The sequence below is a fragment of the Garra rufa genome, chromosome 22 (genome assembly GCF_049309525.1).
Source record: "Garra rufa chromosome 22, GarRuf1.0, whole genome shotgun sequence".
Taxonomy (NCBI): Eukaryota; Metazoa; Chordata; class Actinopteri; order Cypriniformes; family Cyprinidae; genus Garra; species Garra rufa.
Window position 1 is genome coordinate 26,018,376 of NC_133382.1, and position 22,566 is coordinate 26,040,941.

General features: G+C 33.3%; 1 protein-coding gene across 1 annotated transcript in view; it reads right to left on the reverse strand.

Moving 5' to 3' along the window:
* ogfod3 (2-oxoglutarate and iron dependent oxygenase domain containing 3) overlaps positions 1-22,541 on the reverse strand; it is a 31,275-nt gene extending 8,734 nt beyond the window's left edge. The window contains exons 1-8 of the mRNA XM_073828184.1: positions 22,378-22,541; positions 21,910-22,121; positions 18,780-18,855; positions 16,059-16,101; positions 13,956-14,020; positions 13,450-13,506; positions 9,490-9,643; positions 5,519-5,642 (exon numbers count right to left, since the gene is read on the reverse strand). Of these exons, the coding sequence (XP_073684285.1) occupies positions 5,519-5,642; positions 9,490-9,643; positions 13,450-13,506; positions 13,956-14,020; positions 16,059-16,101; positions 18,780-18,855; positions 21,910-22,121; positions 22,378-22,445 (799 nt within the window). The 5' untranslated portion in view covers positions 22,446-22,541. The remainder of the gene's footprint in view (positions 1-5,518; positions 5,643-9,489; positions 9,644-13,449; positions 13,507-13,955; positions 14,021-16,058; positions 16,102-18,779; positions 18,856-21,909; positions 22,122-22,377) is intronic.
* Positions 22,542-22,566: the final 25 nt, after the last annotated feature.

Below are 22,566 nucleotides of genomic sequence, written 5' to 3' on the forward strand. Positions count from 1 at the left end.
TATATATATATATATATATATACACACTACCGGTCAAAAGTTTGGGGTCAGTAAAAGTCTCTTATGCTCAGCAGTGCTGCATTTAAGTAAACAAAAATATAGAAAAAAACTGTAATATTGCGAAATGTTATTACAATATAAAATAATGGTTTCTATTGAAATATACTTTAAAATTGCATTTATTCCTGTGATGCAAAGCTGAATTTTCATCAGCCATTACTTCAGTCTTAAGTGTTACATGATCCTTCAGAAATCATTCTAATATACTGATTTATTATTAGAATGATCTATATTGGATCTATATTGGATTATACATTGCAACAGTTGCCCTGCAAAGTATTTATTTAGAAATTGTGATATTTTTTCAGGATTCTTTGATGAATAAAAAGCTCAAAAGAATAGCATTTATTCAAAATATAAATATTTTCTAACAATGTAAGCATCTGCTATCACTTTTTATCAATTTAACACACCCTTGGTGAATAAAAGTATTAATTTCTTTTAAAAAAAAAGAAGAATAAGATTTACTGACCCCAAACTTTTGACCGGTAGTGTATGTAATGTATATAAACTTGTGTGTATACAGTTGAGGTCAAAAGCTCACATACACCTTGCAAAATCTGAAAAATTTTACCAAAATAAGAGACCAAAATGCATATTATATGCATATTATTATTATTTTTTCTTAGTACAGACCTGAATAAGATATTTAACATAAAAGACGTTTACATATAGTGAACAAGAGAAAATAATAGTTGAATTTATAAAAATGTCCCCGTTCAAAAGTTTACATACACTTGTTCTAAATACTGTGTTGTTACCTAAAAGATCCACAGCTGGGTTTTTTTTCTTTACTTTTTTTGTTGGTGATATTTGTTCATGAGTCCCTTGTTTGTCCTGAACAGTTAAACTGCCTGCTGTTCTTCAGAAAAATCTTTCAGGTCCCACAAATTGTTTAGTTTTTCTGCATTTTTGTGTATTTGAACCCTTTCTGTTCTGTTTCTGTGATGACTGTATGATTTTGAGATCCATCTTTTCACACTAAGGACAACTGAGGGACTCAAATGCAACTATTACAGAAGGTTCAAATGCTCACCGATGATCCAGAAGGAAAAAAACTACTGCCCTTCAGAAGCTACAGAAGAAGCTTACATATTTCCCAGATTACAAAAGTAAAATAAAAAAAAAGATATTACATGATCTTAAAATTGAAAAACTTTTCACCACCCGGATCTTAATGCATTGTGTTTCCTTCTGGAGCATTAGTGAGCATTTGAACCTTTTGTAATAGTTGCATATAAGTACCTCAGTTGTCCTCAGTGTGAAAAGATCATACAGTCATTGTACAAAAAAAAATAATTTGTGAGACCTGATGGATTTTTCTGAAAAACAGGGCAGTTTAACTGCTCAGGACAAAGAAGGGACTCAAGAACAACTATCACTAAACAACAACAACAACAAAAAATCTGTTGATCATTCAGGTAACAACACAGTATAAAGAATCAAGTGTATGTAAACTTTTGAACATGGCCATTTTTATATAAAAAAGATATAGAATAAATTTCATTTATATGGATATATAATAAAAAAATAATAATTATATCTATACATATACGTGCAAAAGCATATTTGAAATGCAGACACCTGCCATCACTCTTTAATGGGCTCAGAGAGCAGTACGTGATCAAAAGTCAAGCTACGTGGCAAAACACCTCTCACCGCATGGGTGAAGATTTTAAAAGAAAGGAGCCTGACAGTTTCTATCATCATTGTGTGACGCCACTTTATCCGAGTGCACCTTGACCGAGTTGGAAAATAGCAGACATTATCCACTCAAAAGTGACAGATCCTAATAAAGAGCTGAAAGGTAAATGAATTCACATGCATGAGCCAGCTTCTCCATGCAGACCAAATAATCAGGCAGCTATTCACAAATCACGTCATCGTGGGGACATTATCAAAATGCCAGGCGGAGAAAACAAAACAATTATTCCATGCAGCAGGTATGTAAAATAAGTCATAAAGAGCACGTGGAGCGTGGTTGTAATCGGTGCGATAGAGGAAAGAGTTTGAACGAAATCTCATGTTACTGCACACGGCATACAAATAAAAAAGTGATAATTAATGCTAATGTTTTTGCACTTTAAAATGCAACTGCTGAGACACTTACACAATTCTTTAAATTGACTCTGCTGTGTGAAAGAACCTCAGTGGTGCCAGTTACCAAAGTTAGAAAGTTTATACACACTACCTGCAATGTACCTTTATGACAGATTAACTGGTTTTAGTACTTATCCCTTGTGGCTTCCTACAGGAGTTACACTTCTTGCTACTTTCGCTAGATCGTTTCGCTAGATAAGACCCTTATTCCTAGGCTGGGATCGTGTAGAGCCCATTATAAGCCCACTATATGGAGAAAAATCCTGGAATATTTATCCTAAAAAAAATAAATTTCTTTTCGACTGAAAAAAAAAAACATGACCTGGGGTTGAGTACTAATTCTTTAAGATGCGGTTTTCCCTCCTAATAGAATGCAAAAATGGAAACTTTATACACATTACACAAAACAATCAATCACTCATTCTATTTTGCATATTATTTTCCACATTAGGCTCAGTTACCAGGCAGAGCATGACTGATCTTAATTTAAGCAGACATAACACCATGCCTTGCAAGAGGTCATTTGAATACTCCGGAGCACAGAAATGAATAAAACTGCCAGTGAGCATTAGGTGTAAATCTAACAAGGTTTTAGCTTTAAGCATTTTCACACATTTCATGTATATTTCATTTAAATTCATGTTCAAAGTTTGAGGTTGGTACGATTTATTTATTTGTTTATTTTTGAACAAGTCTTTTATGATGAAGGCTGCATTTATTTATTAAAAACAGTTATATTGTGAAAAATTGCCACAAAATAGTTTTCTATGTTAGGTAAAATATTTAAAATATATGGAAGCTCGTTTCTGCCACTCAATAAAAAATAAAAGGTAATTTGCGACGTTTTCTGACTTTTTCCTCGCAATTGCAAGTTTACTTTGACTTTTTTTTTTTAAGTTGACTTTTTTTCTCAGAATTGTGATATAAACTCATGAATCTGACTTTTTTTCTCAGAAAAAAACTCACAATTCTGATAAATAGGCACAATTCTGAGAAATAAACTCATAATTCGGACTTTTTCCTCAGAATTGTGTGATATAAATTGCAACCGCATGTTATAAAGTTACAAATGTGAGATATAAACTCTCAATTCTGAGAAATAAAGTTGCAATTCTGAGAAATTAAGTCACAATTCTGAGAAATACACTCATAATTCTGACTTTTTTCTCAGAATTGTGTCATATAAACTCGCAACTCCATGTTATAAAGTCACAATTGTGAAATATAAACTAAAAATTCTGAGAAATAAAGTTGAAATTCTTAGAAATAAACTCACAATTCTGATAAATAGGCACAAATCTGAGAAATAAACTCATAATTCTGACTTTTTCCTCAGAATTGTGTGATATAAATTGCAACCGCATGTTATAAAGTTACAAATGTGAGATATAAACTCTCAGTTCTGAGAAATTTAGTCACAATTCTGAGAAATACACTCATAATTCTGACTTTTTTCTTAGAGTTGTGCGATATAAACTCGCAACTGCATGTTATAAAGTCACAATTGCGAAATATAAACTCGAAATTCTGAGAAATAAAGTTGCAATTTTGAGAAATAAATTCACAATTCTGACTTTTTTCTCAGAATTGTTTCATATAAACTCGCAACTCCATGTTATAAAGTCACAATTGTGAAATATAAACTAAAAATTCTGAGAAATAAAGTTGAAATTCTTAGAAATAAACTCACAATTCTGATAAATAGGCACAATTCTGAGAAATAAACTCATAATTCTGACTTTTTCCTCAGAATTGTGTGATATAAATTGCAACCGCATGTTATAAAGTTACAAATGTGAGATATAAACTCTCAATTCTGAGAAATAAAGTTGCAATTCTGAGAAATTAAGTCACAATTCTGAGAAATACTCATAATTCTGACTTTTTTCTCAGAATTGTTTCATATAAACTCGCAACTCCATGTTATAAAGTCACAATTGTGAAATATAAACTAAAAATTCTGAGAAATAAAGTTGAAATTCTTAGAAATAAACTCACAATTCTGATAAATAGGCACAAATCTGAGAAATAAACTCATAATTCTGACTTTTTCCTCAGAATTGTGTGATATAAATTGCAACCGCATGTTATAAAGTTACAAATGTGAGATATAAACTCTCAGTTCTGAGAAATTTAGTCACAATTCTGAGAAATACACTCATAATTCTGACTTTTTTCTTAGAGTTGTGCGATATAAACTCACAACTGCATGTTATAAAGTCACAATTGCGAAATATAAACTCGAAATTCTGAGAAATAAAGTTGCAATTTTGAGAAATAAACTCACAATTCGGACTTTTTTCTCAGAACTGTGTGATATATACTCGCAACTGCATGTTGTAGTGACGATTGCAAAATATAAATTCGAAATTCTGAGAAATAAAGTTGCAATTCTTAAATAAACAATTCTGATAAATAGTCACAATTGTGAAAAATAAACTTATAATTCTGAATTATAACTCGGAATTGCATGTTATAAAGTCACAATTGCAAGATATAAACTCAAAATTCTAAGAAATATTAACTGAAAATTCTGAGAAGAAACTCACAATTCAGACTCAGAATTGTGATGTAAACTTGCAAATGCATGCTATAAAGTCACAATTTTGAGATATAAACTAGAAAGCAGACTAGCAGACAAAGAAAACAATATTTTATGGAAGCCCATTTCTGCCATGATTAAAAAATAAAAAAAAGTTATTGCAACTTTTTATCTCGCAATTATGACTTTTTCTCTTTTTTTTTTTTAATTCGGAGAACAAATCCTTTTTCCCCCTCAAAATCGAACTTTATAAAAAAAGAGAAAAAAGTCAGAATTTTGAGATATAAACTCACAAATGTGAGGAAAAAAAAAAGTTTTTATCATGCAATTCTGAGGGGAAAAAAGTCAGAATTGTGAGATAAAAAGTTGCAATAACTTTTGTTTATTTTTTAATCAGTGGCAGAAATGGGCTTCCATAAAATATTTGTTTTCTTTTCTTTGTCTGCTAAACATTTTTTATTATTATCAGTGCTCCAAACAGCTGTGCTGCTTAATATATTTGCTAAAACGTCAATCATTTGAAATATAATTTTCTTTGTAAAAATGTCAAAAGATCCCATTGATCGCCAGTATATTCAACCTGTTAATAAGCACAAATAATTTAATCATGCCAATAATCTGCATTTTACTACAGTTTACTATGCTGATTACTTTGATTAATTGGCATATCATTTAATTAACCGCATCATTCATTTGATTTAGTGTTTAACATCAACTGACAGCCTTAATTAAAACCTAATCATGTTTGAATTACTTCCATGCCTTTATACAAACCCATATGATGTATGTGTGTGATATTATTTGTACAGTATTTACCAGCACGTGGCTCCACCGTCCTGTTGCTACTGGGGTCCATGAACACAAACCGGCCGCCACCGAACTCCACCCCAAAATCAGACAAGTAGAGCAAAGTAGTGTAGTCAAACGATCCGTAAGTCTCCTGTTAAAAAAAAAAAAATCACATTTTACAAAAAAAAAGAACATTTCTTTTCTTTAAAACCTCAAACAAATCTCAGCATGAGCCCTAAAGCACTAATTAGGAGGTTTTAATTATTAATCTTAGTTAGTGGAATTTTAATTTTGCACTTGAGGGGAACAGGGTGAACAAAACGGATCATGATCTCTTGATGTATTAAGAGCTAACACATCAAGCTAATTCTAATTTCTAATTGACTGACAGTTTCATTACTCACCAATTTATTAAGTAAATCTCAAAAAAAAAACACAACCCTCAAGTAAAGCCTAAGATTTCCTGGCTTAACGAAAAACGGTAGAATTTAACAGGGTCTCTGGGACTTGAAACCCTGCTCTGCTTTATGAGGGGAATCTCTTTAGTGATCCCAAACCACACAGGCGTCACTGCTCAACATGTCGAATCAAACTTTTAACTACTTTAATCAAATCTAGAGTTTAAGACTGCCAGTCTTCTGGCGGCCACCCGTTATTTCCAGTGGTTTTTCAGAGACGGATTAATGAAGAATACTCCACACACCTATCGCAGAGGGAGTACACTCAGCAATTGAGACGCTGATTTGTTTTTATTACTCTACAAATGCCAAAATATCATCCCACATCCCTAAGGACAAACCCTACCAGCACAGCACATTATCACTATGGCGTAATGCGTTTCTGTCAAAACACGAACTGATTCAAGTGAATTGTAAAACTGAATAAGCAAATGACAGATTATGACGCAACGCAGATTACGAAATTACATTTCAAATCAAACCAATAGGTGCAGCTACAAACTTCCATGACCTTTGGGTAATCTGTTTATCTGTTTGCCTCTCATGCGACATGAAGAAATTCAAAACACGAAAGCAATTCATCTTCAATGTAAGCAGTTTATTCCACTAATGTATTACAGATCAATTCATAAATGTACAACATACTCACAGATCAAAGCTGCATTGCTAAAACCGGACATAAACGAACTTGAACTGATTTTAGATCCTCTCAAGACCTCATTTCGACAGCTCAAAAGTGAAGAAGGAACATTACGCTTTGTTTCAAAAATAAATCATGTCTTTTAAAGGCAATGCTTTTGTGATAAAACAGGGCCGGCCAAATAAAGAGTTCAGGACATAACTATGCTGTAACAAACATCATTGTTTTGGATGCAAATTTTGTTGAGCATTTCCATCTTTAAAAGTTTGGAACGTTAGCCTCAAATATGCTTTAAACCATACGGGCCAGGGGTGTACCACAAGTCTTGGCCCCTTGCTCGTTATGCATGACTATTTATAATTAGATCTGATTAAGACAGACATTTATGTTTTTTTTTTTTTTTTTGTATTTTGCCAGTCTGGTGCTGAGAAATTTTTTGTTAACGTATAACAAGTCAGCTTAAATGTCATATAAATCAGCATGCATCTGTGCAAATCAATATATCAACATTCAAGTGTGTCACTGATTCCTGTGATTTCAATTCCTGTATAAATACATTTAAGCTGTATCTGTGCAGTATTAAAAGTCAGTGTAAATACCAACCACTCTAAAATCAAATTCAGTCCTCTCTTAACCCATTTAAGCCCACCAGTTTATAGTTGTCATTTTCCTTTCGTAATTATTTTTCTAGATGTTATCCATGATTTATGTCTCAATGACATGCAAGCAAACAACCAAATAAAGGATTTCAAGAACAAAAAAAAGCCATAAACTTCCTTCCTGTCACATGAGGCTGTCAACTTCCTACCCCTACTTAAAGGAAGCATGGCGAGGGCAAACCCTCCCAAATAAAGTTAATTTTCATGTTACTAACAAGTACTTTTTGTTGACATAATCATAAAGGTCTCTAGAATCATCGAAACAAAACTAATCTTACAATAGATCTATAGTTTTTTGTATACTTGTTCAAAAGTCGAAGTCTGTGTACATATAACATATATAATGGGGAAATGGGGTGTACTGTTGCTAGCATCATTGTTTCTCTTGTTTCTAGCTTGGTCCTGGCTGGTCAGCGGGCTGGTTTTAGAGGGGTTTTTGGCCACTTCCTTAGCTGGTTTGGCTGGGAGACCAGCTGGAACAACTAGCTATAACCAGCCTAAACCAGCTAAAACCAGCATAAAACAGCTAAAACCAGCCAACCAGTTTAGCCTGGTTTAAGCTGGTCATCCAACCTGGTCTTGGCTTGACCAGATGGAACAACCAGCCTAAACCAGCTAAAACCAGCATAAAACAGCTAAAACCAGCCAACCAGTTTAGCCTGGTTTAAGCTGGTCATCCAACCTGGTCTTGGCTGGTCAGCAGGCTGGTTTTAGAGGGGTTCTGGCCACTTCCTTACGGCCCACCAGCTTAGGCTTTTTTTCAGCATGGTGTTAAAAGCAGTTATTTTGAGTTAGATGTCAATATATCAACATTGAAGTGTGTCATTGCTTCCTGTGATTTTTGATTCCTGTAAAAATACATTTAAGTTGTATCTGTACAGTAATAAAAGTCAGTGTAAATACCAAGTACTTTAAAATCAAACTCAGCCCTCTTTTAAATACTTGTCTTTGTATTTTGCCAGTTCGGTGCTGAAATATTTTTTGTTAAAGTTATAACAAGTCAGCGTAAATGTCATATAAATCAGCATGCATCTCAAGCGTGTGATTGTGATTCCTGTAAAAATACATTTAAGTTGTATCTGTGCCATAATAAAAGTCAGTGTAAATACCAAGTACTTTAAAATCAACTTCAGCCCTCTCTTAAATTATTCTCTTTTTATTTTGCCAGTTTGGTGCTGAAATATTGTTTGTTAAATGTAAAACAAGTCAGCGTAAATGTCATATAAATCAGCATGCATCTCAAGCGTGTGATTGTGATTCCTGGATAAATACATTTAAGCCGTATCTGTACAGTAATAAAAGTCAGTGTAAATGCCAAGCACTTTAAAATCAAATTTAGCCCTCTCTTAAATAATTCTCTTTGTATTTTGCCAGTTCGGTGCTGAAATACTTTTTGTTAAAGTATAAGTCAGCTTAAATGTCATATAAATCAGCATGCATCTGTGCAAATCAATATATCAACATTCAAGCGTGTTATTGTTTCCTGTGATTTCGATTCCTGTATAAATACATTTAAGCCGTATCTGTACAGTAATAAAAGTCAGTGTAAATGCCAAGCACTTTAAAATCAAATTTAGCCCTCTCTTAAATAGTTATCTTTGTATTTTGCCAGTTTGTGCTGAGATATTTTTTGTTCAAGTATAACAAGTCAGCTTAAATGTCATATAAGTATCCATCTGTGCAAACCAATATATCACCATTCAAGCGTGTCATTGTTTCCTGTTATTTCGATTCCTGTATAAATACATTTAAGCTGTATCTGTGCAGTATTTACCATTATACACTGTAACTAGTTCATGAATCCGTGCACCACTGGGCTGTGGGGATCTCTCATACACCAGTTATTGAATTTGAGTACCAATTAATTTCATATCTGTAATAATTAGCTGATGCATGAATATATGAATATATTATTCCTTTTATTCATATACAAATCCCTTTGCATTTGCTGTAAAGATTTGCTGATTTAAAATTCTGCTTTATTTCAAGTCACTGAACTCATTTGATGTGAAACATGATTTATTTATAAATGTCAACTTTGCAATAATATGGCCTATTAAAGCCAGTTCAAAACATCTGGGCCTTTGTGCATGGAGATATTTTTGGTCCATGTTCTGAGGAAACTCATGTGATTGGCAGTTTCAGAACACTGGTCATAGAGTAAACATTAGGAGTTCTTAAACATTCCTGGGATATGAGTTAAAAGCTAGACGATAAAGTGTTTTTGGATGTGGATGATACCTTATCGATATGTGGGTGCCAGTACTCATCATGAGTGGTTTTGGCCGAGGTACTGTTGATCCGCGAGAAGAAGGTGGGCTTGGTGAGGTACATCTGTTTGGAGTCCAGACCAAATGTCTCTGATATTGCCTTTTGAATTCGGACACGGACATCCCTGGTTTAAAAAAGAGCACATAAAATTTCTTAATATAGTACACATTTGCTTGTGGTACTTTTATTCATCCATATCCATAATAGGTATCATACAACCACAGGTTTTCAAAGCCAGCTAGTTGGTGGGCTGCCACAAAGACCAGCTGAATAATCGTTAACGAAGGCCTGAATAATTAGGTTTGTCAGGTAACCCTGAAACATTTTTGTGTTCAGAAAAGTACAAGAATTTTTAACTTGACACGTCATCTTAAAAATGCAATACTCATGGTGTAAAAGGCTACAAAAACAAAAACAAACGAAAAACAGCACTGTTCACAACGAAATTGACCAAAGATGTTTGTCTGAATGTGTATAACTAAAATGAAACAGCTAAAGATGATTATCACTGATTATTAGACATCAGTTTTTATTTTATTTTTATTTGAATTTAAAAGCACCCAAAAAATGAACTTTTGAAATCTGAAAATGCACTCTCCCTAAGGTCATCAAAGATGTAGACTGGTTAGTTTCTTCATCAAAACAGATTTGGAGAAATGTAGCATTACATCACTTGCTCACCAATGGATCCTTTGCAGTGAATGGGTGCCGTCAGAATGAGACTCCAAACAGCTGATAATAATAATCCACACGTCTATAAATTAACATCCTGTGTTTGTTCTCTATCCATAACATTCATTTCTCTAGGTAAAAAGTAATCTTTTAAGGAGAGACATATGCACTGATCAAACACTGGTTACAAGCAAAAGCAGTCCAAAACAGTTCTAGACAAATATGTTCATGGATTTTGATGTGAGGGAGAATAAGCGATGGACTTTTTTACTCGATTTTGGCAAGAAGTGACAGTTTAATGTTAAAATACCTTAAATAACTGATCGACTGGAGTTGTGTGGATTTTAACAGCTGTTTGATCATTCTGACGGCACCCATTCACTGCAGAGGATCCATTGGTGAGCAAGTGATATAATGCTTAATTTCTCAAAATCGATTCCAATGAAGTACTCAACCTCAAACCAAACAAGTTCAAAACAAATGGATTTTGATGTGAGAGGAAAATTAAGGAAAGGCTTTTCCCCTAGATTTTGGCAAGAAATTACAGTTTTTTCTTCAAATTTTCTTAAAATACCTTTGTTTTTTGCAAACTTTTTCTCCTCACAAAATGTTAACTGACTACATGGATCACTGTGATTCTTTTATCAGCCGTTTGAACTCTCATTCAGACGGCACCCATTCACTGCAGAGGATCACTTGCTCACCAATGGATCCTTTAAATCAGAATGAGAGTCTAAATGGCTGATAAATACATCTTAATAATCCACATCTTTTAATTATCATTATGTGAAGTGAAAAGCTGTGTGTTTGCCCTCTATTCATTTCTCCAGTGAAGAAGAACTTTTTTAAATTAGGAAAGAAATATGCACATATTAAGCACTCGTTACAAGCAAAATAGTCCAAAAGAGTTCTAAACAAATATGTTGGTGGATTCTGATATGAGAAGAGAATAAGGGACAGACTTTTTCACCCGATTTTGGCATGAAGTGACAGTTTAAAGTTAAAATACCTTAAAATACCTTTGTTTTTTCACAAACATGCTGATTTTCAACTGATCGACTGGAGTTGTTTGGATTACTGTGATTGTTTTATCAGCTGTTTGAACTCTCATTCTGACGGCACCCATTCACTACAGTTTCTCGATAACGGTTCCAATGAAGTACTCAAACCATCTATATTTTTGATGGCCTGAGGTTGTTTCTTCATCATACAGATTTGGAGAAATTTAGCATTACATCAGTAATGTTTCTCTCCAATGGATCCACTGCAGTGAATGGGTGCCGTCAGAATGAGAGTACAAAACAGCTGATAAATGCATCACAATAATCCACATCGATTAATTAACATCATGTGAAGCGAAAAGCTGTGTTTGTCCTCTATTCCTAATATTCATTCCTTTTATCAGCCGTTTGAACTTTCATTCTGATGGCACCCATTCACTGCAGAGGATCCAGTGGTAAGCAAGTGACATAATGCTGAATTTCTCAAAATTGGTTCCAATGAAGTACTCAACCTCAGGTCATCGAAGATATAGATTGGCTTGTTTCTTAATCATACAGATTTTTAGAAAAATAGCATTACATCAGTAATGTTTCTCTCCAATGGATGCACTGCAGTGAATGGGTGCCGTCAGAATAGGAGTCCAAAATAGCTGATAAATGCATCACAATAATAAACATTGATTAATTAACATCCTGTGAAGCAAAAAGCTGTGTTTGTCCTCTATTTCTAATATTCGTTTCTCCAGTGAAAAAGTCATCTTTTTTAAATCAGGAGAGAAATATGCACAGATCAAGCACTGGTTACAAGCAAAAACAGGCGAAACAAGTTCTAAACAAATGGATTTTAATGTGAGAGAAGAATAAGGGAATTACTTTTTTTCCCAGATTTTGGCAAGCATCAGTTTAAAGTTAAATTACCTTAAAATACATTCTATCCCTAATAGTAATTTCTCTGGGTAAAAAGTCATCTTTTAAGGAGAGACATATGCACTGATCAAGCACTGGTTACAAGCAAAAGCAGTCCAAAACAGTTCTGGACAAATATGTTCATGGCTTTTGATGTGAGAGGAAGACTTTTTTACTCGATTTTGGCAAGAAGTGACAGTTTAATGTTAAAAATACCTTTGTTTCTTAAAACATGCAGCTTTGCTTTACAAGATGTTAACTGATAGACTGGAGTTTTAACAGCTGTTTGAATTATCATTCTGACGGCACCTATTTACTGTAGAGGATCCATTGGTGAGCAAGTTATGTAATGCTTAATTTCTCAAAATCGATTCCAATGAACTACTCAACCTCAGGCCAAAACAAATGAATTCGGATGTGAGGAAAGACTTTTTCTTTGGCAAGAAATGACAGTTTAAAGTTAAATTATCTTAAAATACCTTTGTTTTTTGCAAACTTTTTCACCTCACAAAATGTTAACTGATTGACTGGAGTTGTGTGGATTACTGTGACTCTTTTAACAGCTGTTTTAACTCTCATTCTGACGGCACCCATTCACTGCAGTGGATCCGGTGGTGAGCAAGTCATGTAATGCTTAATTTCTCAAAATCAGTTCCAATGAAGTATTCTACCTCAGGCCAACCGAGATGTAGACTGGTTTGTTCCTTCATCAGAAGCAATTTTGAGAAATGTATTATTACATCATTTACTCCCCGATGGATCCTCTGTAGTGAATGGGTGCCGTCAGAATGAGAGTCCAAACTGCTGATAAACGCATCACAATAATCCACATCTAATAATTATCATCATGTGAAGCGGAAAGCTGTGTTTGTCCTCAATTCCTAATATTCATTTCTTCAGTGAAAAAGTCATCTTTTCTAAATCAGGAGAGAAATATGCACAGATCAAGCACGGAGTACAAGCAATAACAGTCCAGAACAGTTCTAAACAAATATATTTGTTTATATATAAAAAAAAAAAAATAAGGGATGGACTTTTTCACCAGATTTTAAAACTTTTAGAAGTTAAAATACCTTCGTTTCTTACAAACATGCAGCTTTTTCGCTTTACAAGATCTGATCGACTGGAGTTGTGTAGATTATTTGTGGATTAATGTGATGCTTTTATTAGCTGTTTGCACTGGTAAACAAGTGATGCAATGCTGAAGTTCTTTAAATCAGTTACAATGAAAAAACAAACTCATCTACATCAGATTTTCATTTCTGTGTGAACTATTTCTTTAAGATTAAAACAAAATAAAATAATACAATTTGAAATGAATAGATGTTTAGTTACTTGAAACATCACTCACCTGTACAGTTCAAAATCTTCTTCTTTAAAAATGTCCCTTATCTCATTCTTAAAATATCTGGAAATAAAAAAACAGAAAGGTTCACTTGAGATAAAAACCACCTTAAATATTAGTAGGATGGCAGCCATTTAAAAAAAAATACTGAACTGGAATACAGGCAGCAACAGATTCACACAAAGAGGACCAAAGTGTCACCGCAAACGTGCCAACACATGCCAGCTGTACTCATTAACTGCCAGGACAGTGCCAGCCTGTGTGTGGGCACTGAAGTGCAAACCCCATATACAGACATGATCTTTAGCAGCTGAAGCTAGAAAGTCATTCCATCATTGCTGTCATTGATTTCTGCTCTTCTCCAGAGGCCCAAGGGTATACTTTGATGTGCACATGAAACGCACCTTGAGAAGTCTGATAGAGCTGTGATTTGAATAGATCAAGCTGTCGTTGAACTTCAATTGGATACGACTTCCTGTTAGACTCTGTATGAAGCCACACAGCATACTCACCTATAGATATTCACAAACTGCTTCCCCATCGACAACGCCCCAGAGTGAAGGTCCAGGATGGAGGCCTGTATGCAGCAAAAAAAAAAAAAGAATAAAGACACGTTTAGAGGAAACGGTCAATATTTGGCAAAAAAGCAATGCTTTCCCTAGTGTTTCTGGTTTGAATAAACTCCAAAGACAACCACTAAGGGCTTGCATCTACCCTGAGCGCTGCACTGCACTGCTGAGGTTGTTGTTATTCATGCTCAATCACACAGTCAACAGATGGAGTCCACTCAGTCCTGGTATTCCCTGCTCTCTGTCTTCACACACTTCATAAATCATCCTGATGGGGTTGATCTCCTCTTAAAAACTCAGCGGGAACTTCTGTTACACCCTCTTTTAGTTCACTGCTCACACTTTATAAAAGGCCTCTTTGCCTGGTAGGATCTCAAGACTAGGTTTCTATCTTGAAAATTGATTTTATGTAACATTAGATATTCTCTGTGTAATTCAGTGAGGTCAAAATAAAGATAGCACATCACAAAATGAATCTGCAAAAGTTACCACACGCAAACATGCTTCAATTCTGTATTTTTGTAGGGTAACATGAAATGTAAAATTACAAACTGTATTATCAGAATAACAATTTGGTTGAAACGTTTGAAAAAGTGCACACTTACGTTTAAGAGGTTAATTTTATTTATTAATATTTTTAAATAAATGAATACTTGTATTAAATAAGGATGTCAAAAGTGACAGAAAATACTTTTTTTTTTTTTTTTTTTATAAAAGACTATTCTAAATAAATGCTGTTCTTTTGAACTTTACATTAATAAAAGCATCCTGAAAGTACCATGGTTTCCACAAAAATTTAAAGCAGCACAGCAGTACTCAATAGTGATAATAAGAAAAGCTTCTTAAGCATATTAGAATGATTTCTGGAGGATGTATTTTACACATATTGCAGACTTACAGTCAAACCAAAACCAGATAATTGGTAATTGGTTAACAAAGTATTAATTGTTGTATAAATATTGTCTTACTAACAGTTGTCTGAATTTTTGGTTGATTGTAATCTATTATATACCTTTATATCTACAAATTTGTTCTGACACAGTTTAACTCTGAGGTCTTACCATTTTCTAAAATATAGTGAGCAAACTGTGATAATGTGAGAAATGTTAACGGTGTCAGAATACATTTTGGTTTAACTTTAAGTAATTGCTGCTGAAAATTCAGCTATGCCATCATAAGAATAAATTACATTGCATAATATATTAAAACAGACATCAGGTATTTTATTACCAGCAATGGTGAGCATAAAAGACTTCTTTCAAAAACTTTTTTAAAAATGTACCAACCTAAAACGTTTGAATTGTAGTTTTACACGAATTTCAAAATATCTTATTTTGGTATTTCACTTTTTGATTTATTGATAAATACATTCAAGCTAGAATGGACATCTTGATTATGATATAAAGCCTGATTTGGGACTGCTCCAAAGAACATTGTTTCACAAACTTGCTTAAATGATCCTTTAGGAACATTTTCCAAGCCACAATACGATCATCTACAAATCAGTGAAGAAAAAAGATGTTATTTATAACAGCGGTTGTAGAATTCTAAGCAATACTGGACCTTAAATTCAGTCAAAATTGTATCTGGTTTGTTTTATTTTACAATATGGTTTAGGTTTCAGCACCACATGCACTTTTCAACAATGATCTTCTCCAGTATTTTCCCATTAAGGAGCAGAGTGATGAACTGGGGAGCTGAGCTTAATCCGTTACTAATGCAAAATGCAATTTCAACAACCACTGAGAATTTCACATGTTGTTCCCATCAAACACACAACAGCTGATTCCAGAATCTACCACACATCATATGTGATTTTTCTCAAATGTGCTCTTAATGAGAGTGCCTTCCTGTGGAAACTCAATCATACCAAACAAAATGGTGCCATCTAGACACATAATGGAAAAGAAGTTTGCTTCTGAATCCCAGCTGGAGTCAAAACCATAGTGTGTACTGCCCTCTTGTGTTCTTAGGCAGCTGCTACCATGATAGATAAATATTTTTAAACACAGATGCAAGAATATGACCAGAAAAGTGTCTACTCACACCACCATCTGAGCCAGCAAGTGATAAGCCCCGCTCAGCTAACCTGTGAAATAATATTCAAAAGTTTGGGGTCAGTAAGAAATTAATATTTGTATTATGCAATGATGCATTATATTGTAATGTCAACAGTAAATACATAATCAGTAACATTTTTTACCTTAAAAAAACACAGTAGCAATGTCAATATTATTATGGCAATGGTAAAAATCACTTGTTTCTCTAAAGAAACACTGTTCAACAGTGACACCAGCAGGTAAAGCATGCAGTGAGTTTGCTGGGGAGTAATTGAGAATGAATGGGGGAAAGTCACGTGAGAGGAGGAAATGCCTCCATCGTGATATGATTGGATATAACTGGTTATGTTTTTCTCTGATTGGTTCATGCGATAAATCCAGCGTCCTGTGTTCATGTGCATTCTGCGTTTGCGAATTAGTCTGAATAAACAATATAATGGCGTTAATTTGAAAACCAATTTAAAACAATCAGTAAACAATGCACACACTTAGATACAACCACTTTGTTATGTCAACATAAGACCAAAAATGGCATTAAAATATGATCTGTGGGAGTTTTTAGTAATCATTTTGGTGAAATTTAAAGTAAATCTGTGTCTGTGACCAATATTTACAGAGCTTTGATGACTAATGATCCGAAAAATTCAAAAAAAGTTCAAAGTTAACTACTAAAAATAACAGCTGAACATAAGTTCACAAATAAAATATATTGTTTAAATTGTTACTGCCTTGAGTTATATATTTTCCTCTTTTTTTCCTCTTTCTGATAGTGTAAGTAATGTTTATTAAGCCAGGAAAAAAAACTTTGCCTCCTCATTTTGGAACACCACCACACACCACTGTTACAAATTATTTCTATTTCAAATAAAAGTTATTTAAAACTTTATATTCAAGAAATTGCTAGTATACACTACCAGTCAAAAGTTTTTGAACAGTAAGATTTTTAATGTTTTTTTAAAGAATGCTGTTCTGCTCACAAAGCCTGCATTTATTTGATCCAAAGTACAGCAAAAAAAATTGAAATATTTTTACTATATAAAATAACTGTTTTCTATTTGAATATATTTTAAAATGTAATTTATTCCTGTGATTTCAAAGCAGATTTTCTAGCATGATTACTCCAGTCACATGATCCTTCAGAAATCATTCTAATATTCTGATTTGCTGCTCAAAAACATGTATTATTATTATTATTGTGTTGAAAACAGCTGAGTAGAATTTTTTCTTTGATAAATAGAAAGTTCAGAAGGACAAAATTTTCTAAAATAAAAATCTTTTGTAACATTATAAATTACTTTATCATCACTTTTGATCAATTTAAAGCATCCTTGCTAAATATAAAAATATTCATTTCTATAATTTCTTTCCCCAAGAAAAAAATATATATACTGAAGCTTTTGAATGGTAAGGTATAGTGTATAATGGTACAAAATATTTTTATTTCAGATAAATGCTGGTCTTTGATCTTTCTATTCATTAAAGAATCCTGAAAAAAAAAATACTCAACTGTTTTAAATATTGATAACAATAAAAAAATGTTTCTTAAACAGCAAATCAGCATATTAGAATGATTTCTGAAGGATCATGTGACACTGAAGATGGAAGTAAATGTAGATGCTGAAAATTTAGCTTTGATCACAAGAATAAATTACATTTTAAAATACATAATAGAAAGCAGTTATTTTAAATAGTAAAAATATTTCACAATATTACTTATTTTGCTGCATTTTGGATCAAATCAATGCAGGCTTGGTAAGCAGAAGAGACTTCTTTAAAAACCATTAAAAATCTTACTGTTCAAAAACTTTAGACTGTAGTGTGTAACTTGAAATAAACATTACATTTTAAAGTACAAGAAAAATTTATTTTCTTGTAACACATACTCCAATAATCAGTTTTAAATGCAATATTGAAACAATTATTTTTACAGTGAAATATGTTACTTCAGCATTAAAGGTGCAGTGTGTAGATTTTTGCGGCATCTAGCGGTTAAGTTTTGAATTGCAACCTGATTGCAACCAACGGCTCCGTCCACCGCTCACCCCTCCCTTTACAGAAACTACGGCAACCGACACGCGATTAAGATGTCGTCGTTTCAGACAGCAAAGAATAATGAAGTTTCTTTTAAAACGTAAATAAGAGAATTATATTTACTTGATAATTCAATAAAACGATGTTATTGTGAATATTGCAGTTACTTGTTCATCATTGTGTCAGTGTTTTTTCCCAAGAACAGCAGTGATGAAACGCGATCTGTAGAGCAGTTTGTCCGTTCAGGGCTAACTTACAGTAGAAACATAAAGGCGGCTTCCATGTGGGGGGACCCGCGGTGTATGTAGATATAAACTGGTAATTGTAAGGTAATAAAAACATAATGGTTAATTAAGTAAGGTCTTTATTCACCCCTGAAAACATAGTTATGTATATGATATTGCATTTCTGTCTAGAGATAATCTTAAATATTACACACTGCACCTTTAAATCAGCATTTTAGAATGATTTCTGAAGGATCATGTGAGACTGAAGATTGGAGCTTTGTCACCACAGAAATTAATTAAAATATATTTAAAAAAAATGTTATTTTAAATTTTACAATATTACTGTTTTACTGTATTTTTGACCAGCTATATAAGAGACTGTGTACTGACCTCAAACTTTTGAACAGTAGTGTGTATATACAACAAGATATTTGTCAGTGTGCATGTACCTTCTAAGCTTCTGTGCCTCCTCCAAAGTCACAACACTGTCTGAAATGGCTCTGCCGCATTTTGTCGGGGTGCAACCTGAGGACACAATGCATTAGCCTTTCATATCGATTCATTAATTATGACAGCGATTAAAGCATCTGGCTCTATGCCCCTGACAAATTCTTTCTTCAAACTGCATATTTAATTACACATTCAGCGAGGCAGCTTGCCCTGCAAAATGTACTGCATAATGACTCTATAGAGATTGTTCCAGCATCATTTGAGAGAAGAGGTGCTGTCAGTCAGGCAATATTCACAGTGGGGTGTTCTATTGACTGCAAGGCTGTACATCCAATCAAATTCCACAGTATGCAGCATTCTGGCACAGATGCATATGCAACTTAGTAGAACCCAGTTGGAATTCCTGGGAGAATTCAAAAGATCGACCACCACAACAGCTACTTTTAGCTTCAGGACAATATATTTTCCCTCTTTCCATTCTCTTTCCCAAAGCTTATTTACGCTCGTCGTAAAGAGAGTGGGATGAACTGGAGCCAAGGGAGCGCTTGTTAATCCCAGCACTTGCTTTGTTCGTGGTGCCTACAGCTTTTTGAAGCTGGTGTGAGGTTCTGTAATGAGTCCTATGTGGGAGGTTTCAGACTGTCAATCACAAATCTGGCCTCCCACCAAATATCTAAATTCATGGTTTAGGCCGATGGAATGCACAGGTGCTGATTTTGTTCAAGTAAAGCTTTCTACTCCTTGAAGTTGCTTGGAAATGGGTTTCCGCTGATACAACAATGCATTTTAGTTCAAATGTTGCCCCAGTCTGACACTACTAAAAGTTTTTGAACAGGAAGACTTTTAATGTTTAATGTCTCTTCTGTTCACCAAGCCTGCATTTATTTGATCCAAAATGCATCATTTTGTGGAAAAAACGTTAAAATAACTGCTTTCTATTTAAATATATTTTAAATCGTAATGTATTCCTGTGATCAAAGCTAATTTTTCAGCATCATTACTCAAGTCTTCAGTGTCACGTGATCCTTCAGAAATCATTCTAATATGCTGATTTGCTGTTCAAGAAACATTTATTATTACTATTATCAATATTGAAAACAGTTAAGTACTTTTTTTCTTTCAGGATTTTTTATTGAATAGAAAGATCCAAAGATCAGAATTTATTAAAAAAAAAACAAAAAAAACCTTAACATTATACACTATACCATTCAAAAAAAGAGTCAGAAATTAATACTTTTATTTTGTAACAATGCTTTAAATTGATTAAAAGTGATGATTAAGACGTTTATAATGTTAGGAAAAAAAGCTTTCTATTAAACAAAGAAACCTGAAAAAATTCTAGTCAGCTGTTTTCAACATAATAATATATATATATATATATATTTTTTTTAGCAGCAAACCAGAATATTAGAATGATTTCTGAAGGATCATGTGACTGGAGTAATGATGCTAAAAATTCAGCTTTAAAAGCACATGAATAAATTACATTTTAAAATATATTCAAATAGAAAAAAAGTTGTTTTAAATAGTAAAAATATTTTAAAATGTTACTGTATTTGCTGTACTGTATCAAATAAATGCAGGCTTGGTGAGCAGAAGACACTTCTCTAAAAAAAAATAAAAAAAATGTACTGTTCAAAAACATTTGACTGGTAGTGTAGTTTATATCAATACCAAGTAAAATTTATATTATTACAAACTTTTGGAAATACCGGTGTTCAGAAGAGGAAAAAAATGTCTAACCAAATTTATATTCTATAAAATCATACATGTATTATTTTTTATATATATATATATATTGTTTTCAATAGAATTAACAAGCAATACAAGTAAATGCCTTAAATGTCACTGTTAAAAACTATAAAATACTTCCAAAATAATTGTAATAGAATACAGTGTATGAAAGAAATTGATAATAATATCCAATAGAGAAAAACAAATTTGCAATACATCAATTAGAGTTTAATATGCAAATATCACAAATAAAATGATTGTAAGATACATGTAGATACATGTATTGTAAATCCAATCCATGTAAATCAATTGTTTAAGAAAAAGTTTCCCCTTTTGAAGTGATATAATATTATATAATATCAAATTATATATTATAAATATATTTTATTACATTTTCTTTATAAAAATATTTTATTGATCAGCTTGATTTTTATTCATTACAGATGATTTTATTTTAAATGCCACTATTAAAAAACATAATTATACTTGCAAGGTAGCAAAAGAATAAAAAATGTACTAAAATATAGATAGATGAAGTAAGAAGAGTTTGATAACAATATGAAATATAGATAAGACCAATTATCGCAAATATCACAAAAACATAATTGGAAGGTCCCTTTTTATCAGTTTAAAATAAACCAAAAAATTGTTTTAAATTCCCTATAACATTTATAAAAACCAAAAATACAAACCAAGCACAATAGAGTGTTTTCACGATGCATCATCAATTGGCCATATTGGCAGTAAACAATACCACTGCACCGAACAAAACTCACATATTTTTCTGATTATTAGTGCTAAAAATTGTCAATTATCATCATGTTTTGGGCTGTACTAATCAGTCGGACAGAGAAAAACATGTGGAGTACTATAGACTGCCAAGAGTTATAACAAATTAAGAAGAAGAGGTAATTGCGGTTGGCCAAACTGAACCAGGATTTCCAGGACAAGAATCTTGACAACATTCATGTTAGTTCTTATCATTTCCAGTCAGGTAGGTGAAATATTAAGCTAATATCTTAATTAATACTACTTGTATGCATCTTTACCACTTATTAACTTTAGTTTGTCAAAATATTGCACACTTTCCTGCTTACGAAATCCTTCTCTATATGATTTAGAAGATTTCACACGTTTTTTCCGTGGCTTAGACAGCATAAATTGGCAGAATGTATTCAGTAGTACATTAACCGTGCCATCAATCAATGCCGTTGTTTACATCTGAATATATAGATATGGCCTCTGGGTAACTGACCAAACCGTGACGTAAGTGCAAACCCTCTATACTGTACTGTAACACCTATAAACTATACTGTAATACCTATAAATATTTTAATGTTGTCTTCACATTGAGTGACTGGAGTTCAAAGAATGAATGAACAGCCACCTGCATACCTGGAAAGAACTTGTACTTTTTGTAGTCTTCAGAGCACTCAACTGTGAACACTCTGGGCTGAGTGAGGATCTCGCTTCTTGAAACCAATGTGTGTGTAAAGTCATCAGTCCATGTGAAATACACCCAGCTCACTAGTCCAGTGGCTCCTGTCAGCAGCAACAGCGTGAAGACCTTTCCTCTCCAAGAAGAGGCCTGTCTCTGCGCATTTCCCCTGAATGAACACACACCAAATGAATACAGAACACAGGTGCGAGGGACAGACAGGTGTGCATTTCATCCATTTGTTTGACTGAGAGATTGCAAAACGAGACGAAAAAGTTAAATATATATATTTATTCTGACATGAAGTAGCGTTACGTGAAGTATTACGCATGTAAACAATGCTGATTCTGAAGCAGTATCACTATTAGCTGCAGCAATGCAAAGTCAACGTGTGTTCATAAAGTTTTAGAAATTGAAATCATTACCTCTTTATTTTCTTTTCAATGGCGCTACTTTCAGGATTTTTACTGATTACTCGTCGCTGTACAGTCATGTTTATTAAATATACCTATCTGCTTGTATCAACATAACACGTGTATGGTTTCGTTTCATTCAGTGTTTGTCCACTCACTGAACTGCCATAATGTGAAAGCGTCCAGTGTGAAAGCGTCCGC